This window comes from Lycium ferocissimum, chromosome 6, assembly GCF_029784015.1.
Source record: "Lycium ferocissimum isolate CSIRO_LF1 chromosome 6, AGI_CSIRO_Lferr_CH_V1, whole genome shotgun sequence".
Taxonomy (NCBI): domain Eukaryota; kingdom Viridiplantae; phylum Streptophyta; class Magnoliopsida; order Solanales; family Solanaceae; genus Lycium; species Lycium ferocissimum.
Genome location: NC_081347.1, coordinates 6910505 through 6924611, shown reverse-complemented (window position 1 = coordinate 6924611; position 14107 = coordinate 6910505). Strand labels below are relative to the sequence as shown.

General features: G+C 32.6%; 1 protein-coding gene and 1 pseudogene across 1 annotated transcript; both read left to right on the top strand.

Moving 5' to 3' along the window:
* Positions 1-2869: 2869 nt before the first annotated feature.
* Positions 2870-5483, top strand: LOC132059114 (vetispiradiene synthase 3-like; annotated as a pseudogene).
* A 3599-nt stretch (positions 5484-9082) lies between these two features.
* LOC132059117 (vetispiradiene synthase 3-like) lies at positions 9083-13864 on the top strand. The gene is given in 8 exon segments (XM_059451619.1): positions 9083-9219; positions 9308-9581; positions 9675-10212; positions 12558-12614; positions 12705-12843; positions 12990-13145; positions 13147-13236; positions 13349-13864. Coding segments are annotated over 8 exon segments (1662 nt in total). The 5' UTR covers positions 9083-9108; the 3' UTR covers positions 13646-13864.
* Positions 13865-14107: the final 243 nt, after the last annotated feature.

The window sequence follows — 14107 nt, the reverse complement described above, 5'->3', positions numbered from 1 at the left end:
TTACAGTATACCCTAGCTCCGCCCATGGCTAAGACATGACATTCATCGGTAACGCTGTAGGAACGGGTTACTATCAAGAAGGTAGCCATGTCTATGATGCATTAAGTGTAGTTGAGGCGTTTCGTAAGGCAATCACAACACGCGCATCGATGGATTTAGGCTACTGTAGATCCAACAAAAACACAAGTTTTCTTCAGAGAATATTTGGTCACTCATTTTAGTGCAGACTGCAGCCCCGTTTTTCAACTCGACAAAAAACATGTATAATAGATATATATATAATGATTTGAAGATCGGACTAGAAGGACCTAATTCAAGACTGATCAAGTTTATTATAGTCCTTCTGATTGAATCTTCATGCTAAGTGTAGTTCAAGTCCACAACACATGCTTTCACCGGCCAATTGTACTATAGAAGGTTTGCTTTTGAATTCCTTAAATTCTTGACTCATATGGAGGAATTACTAATATTATTTAGAGTGACTAAAAATTTAGATTTACGTAAATCTAAATTTTGTGAAAAGGTGTTATCCAGTTTTTAAAGAATAAATCTATTCATGAAAATTAAAGGTGTGTTAGATATTTTTTCACTCTCTATAGATACTTATCCCATTGTAGAAATTTTATACTTAAATTTTCATCTGGTTTCTCTCTTCAACAATCCATTGTCTTCATTCACTCTAATTTATGTGAAATAATTGGAGAGATTTAAGAATTTTCCAGAATTTTTATTTGATTGCACATTAAAATATATTGTTGTGTGGTTGGATGTGTTGTTAAAATCGAGTCGGAACGAGAATTTAGAGATACAAGAATAATGGGAGAATTCTTTCTGTCTTTCATTCATACCTCTTTATATACAATTAAGGTCCTCCTTGCCCTAGTCATCTAATAAGGTAATCCTATCATAAAAGATATAAATTCTATTTTACCAAATTCACCATAAATAATTAACTATTACAATTATACTAAAATAGAGTTCCTACCGACTTAGGGTTTTTACCGACACACCGACGTGACCGGACAAACTGGTCCGGTCACCATGCATTCTGTCTCAATATTTGTCTTAGGATCATAAGGACGTCAGTTTGCTATATATTGCATCAAGGTAATGGTGGAAAACTACTTAGATCGATGGCCAACCTTCATAGAGTTTCATGAACCCTTTTTTCTCATCTGAAACATTATCTTATCTTTTATTGTTATTACAATACGTACAAGAAATCTGATAGTAGCAACCTTAGGGTTGCTGCAAGTAGGTAACTGCGATATTGATTTTTTTGTTTTTTTGTTAACACTCCTTGCAACCTTTTCAAGTTGCAACAAAAACCCTTACTATTTGTGACGACTCATTTAGTCGTCACTCTGAATAAAAAAGGTTATATACTTCAATTAGTATGTATATATTATATTAAGGCACAACTTTTTATTTAAAACTATTACGTTGTGAGAAATTGCGAAGCCTCGTAGCATTTTCAGAAGTTCACATTTCGACAAAACATTCGTTCTTATTTCTTAGGATGATTCAATCCAATCAACAATTTTGATCTCAATTAACTTATAATAAAACTCTCTAACCTGACCTTAAGAAATGCAATTAATCTTACTTGTCAATCAAAGTAGACTCTGCATTAATTAATAGTTGAAATTTGTGTGTGCTGAGACAAATATTAGAACTGAGGGGAAAAACAAAGAAAAGATATATTAAAACTGGCTGCTAGTTGTTGCGTTGCTGACTAGCTAGTATGCAGTCAAGGCAGACAACTGATGACTAATTACAGTGATCCTAGAAAAAATTAGTTAAATATGATTTTAATAGCACATCAACGTGATTCAATTTTTTTTTGTCTCTGTCGTTAAATATTTAGCATTTTAACTTTATATATCTTTTTAAAATTAAATTTCAGTCTAATTGCTATATATAGTTTCAAGGTATAACAGAGAGGACATTATCAAATTTTATGGAGAGAGATTAATGATTATAACTTAGACATAAATACGTGTAAAGTTATTAAAAAACCCTTCCTAATTAATATTTCTTAAAGGGCGTATAAGACAAAAAAATGATAAATAATTTGAGACGGAGGGAGTACCCATTATCAGACTAGTTCACTTGAACGAATTGTAAAAGTTATAACTTTCAAGAAAAAATTATATCGTGATCCATACTTTCTTTTTTAACTTTTATACCTAGACAGTGTAATCGACTATCAAACAATTTGAAAGATAAAGCACACGTAATAAGTGAAAATTGATAATTTAAAAAACAAGTCAAACAACCTGCTAACATACTAGTACTTTTTTTTTTTTTTAAATGTTTTTATTACACGGGGGTAGGGGAAGGGGAAATGGGGAAGGAGATTACTATGTGGGATTCGAACCCTCACCAACAAGGTGAGAGTTCAGGTAGCCAACCAACTGAGTTACTAGATCCCTACAACATACTAGTACTTAAATAGCGTCGATAGGGTAATTTTTTTTTTGACTTTCACTGTATGTATTTTAATCTTTTTTTTTTAAAATTGTTTTTTATTTTATTACATAGGGGGTAGGGGAAGCGGATTACAATGTGGCGATTCGAACCCTCACCAACAAGGTGAGAGTTCAGGTAGCCAACCAACTGAGCTACTAGATCCCTACATTTTTTTTTTTTTTTAATCTTTTCCAAAACAGGCTACAAGCATTTAAAAAGAAGAAAAAGAAGAAGAAGAAAGTACTAAAAGACTGCGGAACTTCGAAACGAGGGGGAAGTCACTTACTATAATAAACTTCAAAAAAGATGGCTATACATTCAACGTGCTGTTAAAGCGTTGTGATAGAATAGAAAAATTGGCTATGTGTCTTTCACCACTATAAATACTTGTCCCTTCTCATCCATTTAAGTCATCATACTCATCTACTTTCTACTTGAGAGCTTATTAATTTCTTCCTCAGCATAAAAATATCACTCGTGTATTTTGTGGCTGCAAATACTAAAAGCAAGTTCATTAGCAATGGCCTCTGCTGCAGTTGTGAACCATGAGGAAGAGATTGTTCGCCCCGTCGCCAACTTCTCTCCAAGTTTATGGGGTGATCGTTTCCATTCTTTCTCCATTGACAATCAGGTAATTAATAACTAATAGTCATCATCTTTTCTTTTTATATATATAGTTGCAAGCATAGTTAATTTCTTCTTTATGTTTATTAAATAACATAAACCTGGCTAATTATATAGGTTGCACAAAAGTATGCTCATGAGATTGAAGCATTGAAGGAAGAAACAAGGAGTATGTTGTTAGCTGCTGGACGGAATTTGGCTGAGACATTGAATTTGATTGACATTATCGAACGTCTTGGCATAGCCTACCACTTTGAGAAAGAAATTGATGAGATTTTGGATCAGATTTACCACAAAAATACAATTTTTGAGGGTGATGAATATAATGATTTATCCACTTTTGCCCTTCAATTTCGATTACTCAGGCAACACGGTTACAACATCTCTCCTAGTAAGTCCATCATAAAGTACTAGTTTGATGTTATAATTATTGTCTGTTTGAAAGAAGCCTAATATAATCTTGTTTATTATTACTTGAAATACCAGAAATTTTCAGCAAATTCCAAGATGGAAATGGAAAATTCAAGGAGTCTCTTGCTAGTGATGAATTAGGATTATTGAGCATGTATGAAGCTTCACATGTAAGGACTCATGGTGAAGATATTTTAGAAGATGCACTTGCTTTCTCCACTATTCAGCTTGAGTCTGCAGCTCCACAATTGAAATCTCCACTTAGGGAGCAAGTGGAACATGCCCTTGAGCAATCTTTGCACAAAGGCATTCCTCGAGTTGAGACCCGATTCTTCATCTCATCAATCTACGAGAAGGAGGAATCAAAGAATGATGTGTTGCTTCGATTTGCCAAATTGGATTTTAACTTGCTTCAGATGTTGCACAAACAAGAACTTGCTGAAGTATCAAGGTGGTGGAAAGATTTGGATTTCGTGACAACACTTCCATATGCTAGAGACGAAAGCGGTGGAATGCTACTTTTGGACGGTAGGAGTATATTTTGAGCCTCAATATTCTCAAGCTCGAGTCATGCTCGCTAAGACTATAGCGATGATTTCAATTGTGGATGACACCTTTGATGCCTATGGCATAGTCAAAGAACTTGACACATACACGGATGCCATACAAAGGTATGAACTATGTAAATTCATTAATTTTAAACAAGAAGTTAGTTCTACAAAGAAAACTAATATCTTGGATCATCTTTGAAAGTGAATGGTGTGACAAGATAAAAGAGAAGCCCCTTCTCAAAATCTATACTCTTTCTTTTTGAATGCACACACTTACATTATCTTTTTGTTACCATGTAGGTGGAATATTAGTGAAATTGATCGGCTTCCTGATTACATGAAAATCGCTTATAAAGCTCTCTTAGACCTTTACAACGATTATGAGAAGGAGCTGTCCAAAGATGGAAGATCTCATGTTGTCTACTATGCAAAAGAAAGGGTATGTCCGAGTGATCAACCTAAATATCTAATTACTCTTTTCGTTAATCCATTTGCCTTATATTGTACCTCGTCTTTGAGTGATCATAAACTCGAAAGAAATCAATGTTCTAACAATTGAATTTATATGCTTGTATTCATAGATGAAAGAAATTGTGAGGAATTACAATGTTGAAGCAAAATGGTTTATTGAAGGATATTTGCCACCTCCGTTTCGAGTACCTCAACAATGCACTAGCAACTAGCACTTATTACTTGCTCACTACAACATCATATTTGGGCGTGAAGTCGCAACCAAGCAAGATTTTGAGTGGTTGGAGAAGAATCCTCAAATTCTTGAAGCTAATGTTACATTATGTCGAGTTATTGATGACATAGCCACATATGAGGTAATTAGTTGTATATCACCGTATCACGAGACTAGATCATTATATAAATTTGAGAAAACTAAGTGTTGCGCTAGCAATTGAAGCAATATAAAGCGTAACCCGAATCTATTTGCCTATTCGAGGTTGAGAAAAGTAGAGGTCAAGTTGCAACGAATTGAGTGCTACATGAGAGATTATGGTGTATCAACGGAAGAGGCAATGGCTGCATTTCAAGAAATGGCTGAGATAGCATGGAAGGATGTGAATGAAGGAATTCTTAGGCCCACTCCCGTTTCTGCGGAGATTTTAACTCGTATTCTCAATCTTGCTCGCATTATTGACGTCACATATAAGCACAATCAAGATGGATACACTCATCCGGAGAAAGTCTTAAAACCACACATTATTGCCTTACTTGTGGACTCCATCGAAATTTGAACTACCAAGTATTTGCTCTTTCTTGAGAGAACTTCATTTTTCTTAGTTGAGAAATCACATTTCTTTTGTTATTATCATGTTGTACAAAGTTTCCTGGGAGCTTCCTTTTGTTACATCCTCTCTAGGATCTCCTAAAATCCTTGTAAGAAATAATTAATGCTAAAGCTCTTTTTGTTCTTTATATCATTTTTTATTGTACAGCTTAAATAAACATTAAATACTTAGAAGTATATAGTCAAGAATGTACTGGTTAATTGAAAACTATTCGCCACCAAAGATTGCGGTAGAATGGTAAATACTCTCCTATATTTAAATGAAAGTCTCGAATTCGAACCTTAGAGAGAATGCTTTATCCTTAAAGTGAGTTTTTCAGCCCGAATCTGAATTATGCGGGCCCCAAGCGGCACCGGACACCAAATAGGAAAAGAAAAAGTAATCATGTCCGTCCTGTCTTTGCTCTCTTTCCTTTTATTTTTATTTTCTAGTTTGTATAAATTGGAATAAAAATGTAAACCTGGTTTTAATAGGACATACGTACCTTAAAGGAGAAGGAGATAATTAAATTGTAATATTTGCAGCCTCCCAGTTGTTTTTAATTTCTCAATTCACATAAAATTCACAATTTTTTTTTTCAGTTAAATATCGCGTGGCTTATGATCTGCCGGCTTCGAAGAAAAAAGACAAAAGCAACACATGATTTAAAAATAAAAGCCTGTTACTCAAAAATTTAGTATGTGTCATTTTATTTTGTTCTGCAATGGAAACATCAAAATCACCAATCATTCTAATTTCTAAGTTAAATCATTGGCTTAGAGATGAACGGAGAATACAGAGGCGCATTGAAAAATATAAGTTTATGCGTTCGATACCACAATTGTTTTGAGTTTATTAATCTCTGAAAATATTATTTATTCATATTAATGAAGTGAATATTTTTAATACAAATACATAGTGTACCAAAGCTATTGGATTCTATCAGATTCTTAAACTCATTTGTGGAACTTTCTTTATGGTTGTCATAGTATATATATATATATATATATATATAACCCCAAATAGTGTTGAAGAGAAGAATAAATCCATTTCTTCTGTTTCACCCGCTCCTCCCTACCCCGCCTAATATTGATGTATTTTTATTTTTTTTATTTTTTGCATTTTGTTATTTAGCTAAATTAGTTCACTAACTCGAAGGTTTAGATATACATAGCTTTAACATTCATAATATACTCTCATGACAACAATAATTTAGTATATTTTCGTGTGGTTTTGCTTTTCTATCATCGTGAAGAGAGTGATATCCATTTATAATATTGTATGTCTTGCTGTTTATGTTGGTATTTTTGTAGTTTCCATGTTAAAGTATTGATGAAGTTCAGAATGAAATATAATCATTTAATTCGACATGCTTATTTCACTCTGAATAGAGTATTATACTTTCATAAGATTTCTTTTCAAAAAATGATTGTAGTGGGTGGAAGTGAACCAGGGCTGTTTGTGAGTGGAAGAAGAAAAAATGAATGAGAAATATTGAATCTGATTTTTTATTTTTTTAAAAGATGCATATCCTGAAACGAAACAGGACTAGGAAATGGAGATCAAGAATGAATCACAATATGAGATCGCCTAAAGATAGTTTTCGAAAGTGCGCTTTTTTACTTTAGTAATCCTTACTTTGTTAGCCGATTCTTTATATATGTTAAAACATTCATATCTAGAATTAATTACTTTGTAAAGACCGTTTTGCAAGTTTTGTATTGTTCATGAGAAATTTTAGTTCATCAAAATTTAATCGAAACAAAGAAAGTGAAAATGAAATGACTCTTCAAATTAATCAAATTAACTAGTTTTTGTCTCTCAAATTAATGTTCAACTGATTAATTAATTCTTTATAACGTACTCTATTTTTTTGGCCAAATAAACTAGCAGTCGTTGACGATTTCCCAAAATTTTCTTCAAACCTCTCTGAGATAAATAGCCTTTTTACGAAGTGAATGTCATATTGATAACATTTACACGCTTTCCCAAGGCGAAACAAGATTTGTATGTGTAATATAATATAGTAAAAGAATTTGAGGTAATTTGTGAAACATTTTCCGGTCTAAACTTGAATGCTTGCAATTGCTTTCGAAATATCGAACGCTAATTATTAGTCACATCCATAAATTTTGAATATTAAATAGTTTACACCAAACAATATAGGTTTGTGCAATTACTAAACGAAAGATTAATATGAAGGCATTTTCATAAATCTAGAATGAACTAGCTTGAATACTTTGGAAAGTCGAGCGATAGAGGAAAAAAAGCAAGTAACGTTTTTCATTCTATCGGCGGAATCAATCTTTAAAAGATAGATATACCAAGATTACTGATTTCTCACGATTGAAAAATATAGAAGAGATAATTTAAGTAAAAAAAAAATGATACTTCTGAAATCATTCATTAGAGGTCCTAAAGATAAGAAATGACTATAAATTTTTGTGGACTTTCAATTATATTTTTTAGCTCAAATGATTTCCAAAGAAAAAGCATATACAGTGAAAAACTAACTTCCTTTAAATATCAAATTTTAATGTCAATTTATGGGCCCAAAAACTAGTATTATCTATAGGTTTAAACTGTTAAAAACGTACTATTATTTATTTAATTGTGTCTTAACTAATTCCCTTTGCTGAAAGGGTCTTTTTAGTTTAATATTATATCAACATGCATCAACATTTATTTTTGAAGTCAATTGTCAATTTGTCATGCATAATTTGTGAACTTGTCATGTTTTATTCGGTAGTGTTCCACAATATACGGGCGCCATATTTGAAAAGCAATTGATGGTGCAAAGTGTACCAACAAAATATTTTTAAAATATAAAAGGTCACAATTTAATGATCTTTCTTCAAAAGAACTCGTAATTCCACAATTCCTTCGAGTAAAGATTTGCAACCACATACCAGACTTTCCATGTCTTTAATCTTTTGAACATATATCAAAAACGACAATGTAGTATTTTTAAATCCTTTTATATAAATTTTTGACTCCAACACATTATTTATTTATAAAATTAAAGAGCACTTCATCCCATACAGACATGCATACATGCTCATGATCAGTTAGAAGCATTCAAAATTTTGAATTTATTGAATACAAGCAGCTTACTGAACTAAAGAATTTTTTTGTACATACTCAGTGAATTTCTTAAAATAAATACAAAATTTTTACTAAATTAAGCTATTGGATTGTGCCGAGCGTTTAGCTAAAACTCTAGCAATCCGCCTCTGTGGACTGTTGGTCGTAACATTCTTTTGGGGCTAGCTGTCCCACAATTATCTTTAAATAAATAAATAATGAAAGTAAGAATGTTAAAAGAAAAATAATGGACCGACAGAAAGACGTCAATAAGGGAGGAAATTAATTAAAGAAATCAAATGGCTGCTGCCTGGTGACTCTACGCTTGTCTATAGTCAAGTACGGCAACTGGCTAGCAAACTACAGTGATCGGTTGAAATTAATTTTGAATGAAAAAGAATACTTATAATTTTAACAGGGGGTAAATTAAGGCAGCGGAATTTGAAATGAGGGGGAATAAAATAGTAAAATAAACTTCAAAAAAGATGGCTCTACTCTGAATATTCAACATGCTTTAATGATAAATTAGAAAATTGGTTTGTGTGTATCACCACTATATATATACTTATGCCTTCTCTTCCATTTATGTCATCACACTCATCACTTCTCAACTTGAGAGTTCCTTTCTTCCTGTAACTAACCCAAAAAAAAAAAAAAAAAAAAAAAAAAACCCTCACTTCTAATTAGCAATGGGCTCAACTGCAGTTGTGAACAATGAAGAAGAGATTGTTCGCCCTGTCGCCAACTTCTCTCCTAGTCTATGGGGTGATCGTTTCCATTCTTTCTCCATTGACAATCAGGTAACTAAATATTCATCATCTTGATACATATAGTTTCTTTATGTTTATTTAAAGTTTTTTTTATTATTTTTTTATTTTTTATATATAGGTTGCACAAAAGTATGCTCATGAGATTGAAGCATTGAAGGAACAAACAAGGAGTATGTTGTTATCTACTGGACGAAATTTGGCTGAGACATTGAATTTGATTGACATTATTGAACGTCTTGGCATAGCCTATCACTTCGAGAAAGAAATTGATGAGATCCTGGGACAGATTTACAGTGAAAATACAAGCTTTGAGGGTGATGCATATAATGATTTATGCACTTTTGCTCTTCAATTTCGATTACTTAGGCAACACGGTTATAACATCTCTCCCAGTAAGTCCTTCATAAAGTACGAGTTTGATATTTTTATAATTGTTGTCCGTTTGACAGAAGCCTAATCTGGTTTATTATTCCTTGAAATACCAGAAATTTTCAGCAAATTCCAAGGTGGAAATGGAAAATTCGAGGAGTCTCTTGCTAGTGATGTCCTTGGATTATTGAGCTTGTATGAAGCTTCACATGTGAGGACTCATGGTGAAGATATCTTAGAAGAGGCACTCACATTTTCCACTACTCATCTTGAGTCCGCAGCTCCGCACTTGAAATCTCCTCTGAAAGAGCAAGTGGAACATGCCCTTGAGCAATCTTTGCACAAAGGCATTCCTCGAGTTGAGACCCGATTCTTCATCTCATCAATCTATGAGAAGGAGAAATCGAAGAATGATGTGTTGCTTAGATTTGCCAAATTGGATTTCAACTTGCTTCAGATGTTGCACAAACAAGAACTTGTTGAAGTATCAAGGTGGTGGAAAGATTTGGATTTCGTGACAACACTTCCATATGCAAGAGATAGAGCAGTTGAATGTTATTTTTGGACTGTTGGAGTATATTTTGAGCCTCAATATTCTCAAGCCCGTGTCATGCTTGCTAAGACCATAGCTATGATTTCAATCGTTGATGATACCTTTGTATCTGCTTCTTCTGTCCGCCTTGTGCATTTGTTATCCTGTTTTCCTCTTTATTTTTACAATATGCTTATCGGATAGGAAATTAATTTTCGGGGGGAGTTGACTTAAGGGATATTCTTCTCACTATACTGTGAAGGGTGTTATGCTTTCTGTGCATTTAAGAGTAAGTTTCATTCTTAAAATTGCCTCATTAGCTTACAATATAGACAAAATTAATATCTAGATTGGCAATAAATATGCTTAAAAATTCATGTCTTGAGAGGATGTAATACCCATCTTTTCCTTGTTGCAGAGATGTAAATAAAAGCAATTGCAGCCTCAGTTTTGTAACACTCACAATTCATGAATGGAAAGAAGAAGTTTTTGGCTAGATACATCACAGTTAGTGTCTATATTTACCTTTGTTAAAGTAATCAAATTTGTGCAGCTCATATCTATATTTACATTCTTTAAATAAAAGATTCAGCAATTTTAAATTTAAGTTGTCATTTGGTGTGGCAATTGCAACTGCGATTCTTCTATTGAAGTTACAGGAGATTAAAGAATGTGAAGAAAATCCGAGAGTTAACTAATTTAGCGTGCATGAAGATATATAATTTTATGATAGCATAATACTCTATTTGCCTTCTCGTTTTTTTTCCTCCTGAGTTATATAATTTTGTGATAGCATAATCTATATGCCTTCACTTTTCTCCTCAGGTATATGGTTTGTGTGTGTTGATGTGACTTTTCTAGATTTGAATTGTTCATTAGAAGAAGTGGACCTGATATTTCCTAACTGGCTACTGATGCATCATTTTAATGAAGAGGTACTTTTCTTCACTATCTTTGCTTTTTATTCCCCTTAATTAATCTTCTCTTTTATAACTAAATGTTTAGTATTCGTGTCACAAATTCCTGGCGTTTTCCTCTCTAGCATTCACGTAACAAATTCGGTACTATTGGAAATGTAATGAGTTATTTTGAAAAATATCATAATGTTAAAGTAGAGAAAATACTGTGTGGTTACAATACAATGATGTGTGTTTGTTACACCATTAAGCACTATGTTTCTATAGTCTATGATTGATAATGAGGATATTATCTTTTTGATTATGCATATGTCGACCCTCTCCTATGTTGTTTAAGTATAAGCATCGTTCTGAATTTTTGGCCATATCTCAAGTTTTACTAATGGAGTTTCTTTTGTTTAAGATATATCTTATCTCAATTGTCAAGTAATCAAATGTCCTTGTGGTCAACAAGCTAAGAATTGGTAGTACCGATTATTGAACTCATTTAGTAACCTTTTCATCAGTAGCTCAGACACTTTCATGGTTACATAAAGTTCTATATTATTCAAGTCTTCATGTCTCGTTGAATTTATTATCAATATCTGGTGTCCATTTTATGTGGTATTTCTTCTGAATTTGATAGTTTTATAAATAATAATTCGATTAATATCAAAATTTCCTAAGTTATTTCTATATTTTGATACTTTATTGTTTTGGTTATACAGGAAGGATAAGATTCTTCAATAACAGGAAATGAAGCCCGCCACAGAACTACTAAGAGGAGTTTGAAGAAAAAGGAATGGTTTGGAGACCTTTTATGTTATTTTTGTTGGGTCATGTATATATACAAATTTTTTTTTATTATAAAGTATAGGTTGAATACTTCATGTTGTTTAACTTCAATAAAAAGTTCTGATATGATTTTATTTCCCAAAAATTTCTTCTTATTGATTACGAATTAATTTCGTATTTTATAATAATAGTAATTGTACCTAATCATAACAATTTTTATTGACAAAATTTTTTTGTCGGTAAAAGCAATATTTATAGCTACGAGATAATAATTTTAGCTACAAAGTTGTAAATTGATTTTATAAAAGCAAAATTGTCATTAATTTGTACATTTAGGGACGAAAGACTTATTCGTATACAAAAAGTAGTCTTTAGTGACAAATTTTCATTTATTCAACTACAAAATATATATGACATTAGAGACAATTGACATTGTCACTAAGTAAACAAAAAAACTAGTGACAAAGTAGTTTTGTCATTATTAATAACCTTTTTAGTGACGAAATACACTATCAACTACAATTTCTAAATACTTTTTTTGACGAATGGGTTCGTCTTAAATACTCTGCATTTGGGGACAAAAAAGAATTTCGTGAGTTAATGCAACTTTATTTAGTGACGAAACACTGTTGTCTTTTGTATACATTTAGTGACCCATGATTTAGGGACAAACGGTGGACAAAATTTTTTTAGTCACGAAAGGCTTTTTTGTGACAAAAAGTGTTTTTTAAGTGACAAAATAATTAAAATCCGATAATCGAATTTGTTGTAGTGACCTTTGACACTTATGGTATAGTTAAAGAACTTGAAACATATACAGATGCCATACAAAGGTATGAACTACATAAGGCAACTCTTGTTCCTTATATTTTATGCTCTTTGAAAATGCATAATTAACTCACATTTGCTTTGTCACTGTATAGGTGGGATATTAGCGAAATTGATCATCTTCCTGATTACATGCAAATCAGTTACAAAGCTCTTCTAGATCTTTATGCGGATTACGAAAAGGAATTGTCTGGTGATGGAAGATCTCATGTTGTCTATCATGCAAAAGAAAGAGTATGTTTGAGTTACCTAACTATCGAATTACTTATTTCCTTAATCCATTTCTAACTTTGTTTCACCTTGCATTTTAGTGATCATAAACTTGAAGCTATCAAGTTACAATTTTCTAACAATTGAATTTATATTTTTGGTGTTCACAGATGAAAGAAATAGTGAGGAACTATAATGTCGAGGCAAAATGGTTTATTGAAGGATATATGCCACCTGTTTCTGAATACCTAAGTAATGCTTTAGCAACTAGCACCTATTACTTGCTCACGACAACATCGTACTTGGGCATGAAGTGCAGTGCCATGAAAGGACTTTGAGTGGTTGGCAAGGAATCCTAAAATTCTTGAAGCTAATGTGACACTATGCCGAGTTATTGATGACATAGCCACATACGAGGTATGAGTTGTATCACAAAATTATATTATTACATAAGATTTGAACAAACAACATGTTACAAAGACAATTGAAGCAATATAAAGATTGACCCCTAACCTATCTGCCTTTCCAGGTTGAGAAAAGTAGGGGAAAAATTGCTACAGGAATTGAATGCTACATGAGAGATTATCGTGTATCAACGGAAGAGGCAATGGTTAAATTTCATGAAATGGTTGAGACAGCGTGGAAGGATGTTAATGAAGGAATTCTTAGGCCCGCTCCCGTGTCTGCGGAAATTTTAACCCGAATTCTCAATCTTGCTCGCATCATTGATGTCACATATAAGCACAATCAAGATGGATACACACATCCCGAGAAAGTTCTAAAACCTCACATTATTGCCCTACTTGTGGACTCCATTGAAATTTAAATATTAATCACTGCTTGTCTTGGTGCTCGAGGACTTCATTCTTCTTGATTCAAATAATTTGTTCTTATCATGCTATATAAAGTTGCTAAGTAATGCTGCAATGCACTTCTATGTAGGACCTCCTTATAATACTTGTAAGAAATAATATTGCAAGTAATTTTTATTCTTCATTTCATTTTCATTACGGAAATACCAGTCTGGACTTACTCTTTTTCTTTCCCTTGTTTCCTATGAAAGTTCCTTTCTTTGTTGTTTAAATCGAATAAGATGGTGTTGTTTTACGAATGCAAGTTTGAGCTCTGAGTTTAACTAATATACACTACACTACTCGGTCACCACTATTATTCGATTGATGTTTCATAACATGGCCTGTAAAGCATGGCAAATGTTGCACAACAGGGAAAATTACACGAATAACATAAAGATCTTCCGCTCTGTCGGTGTGTCCATTTTGTTGATGCT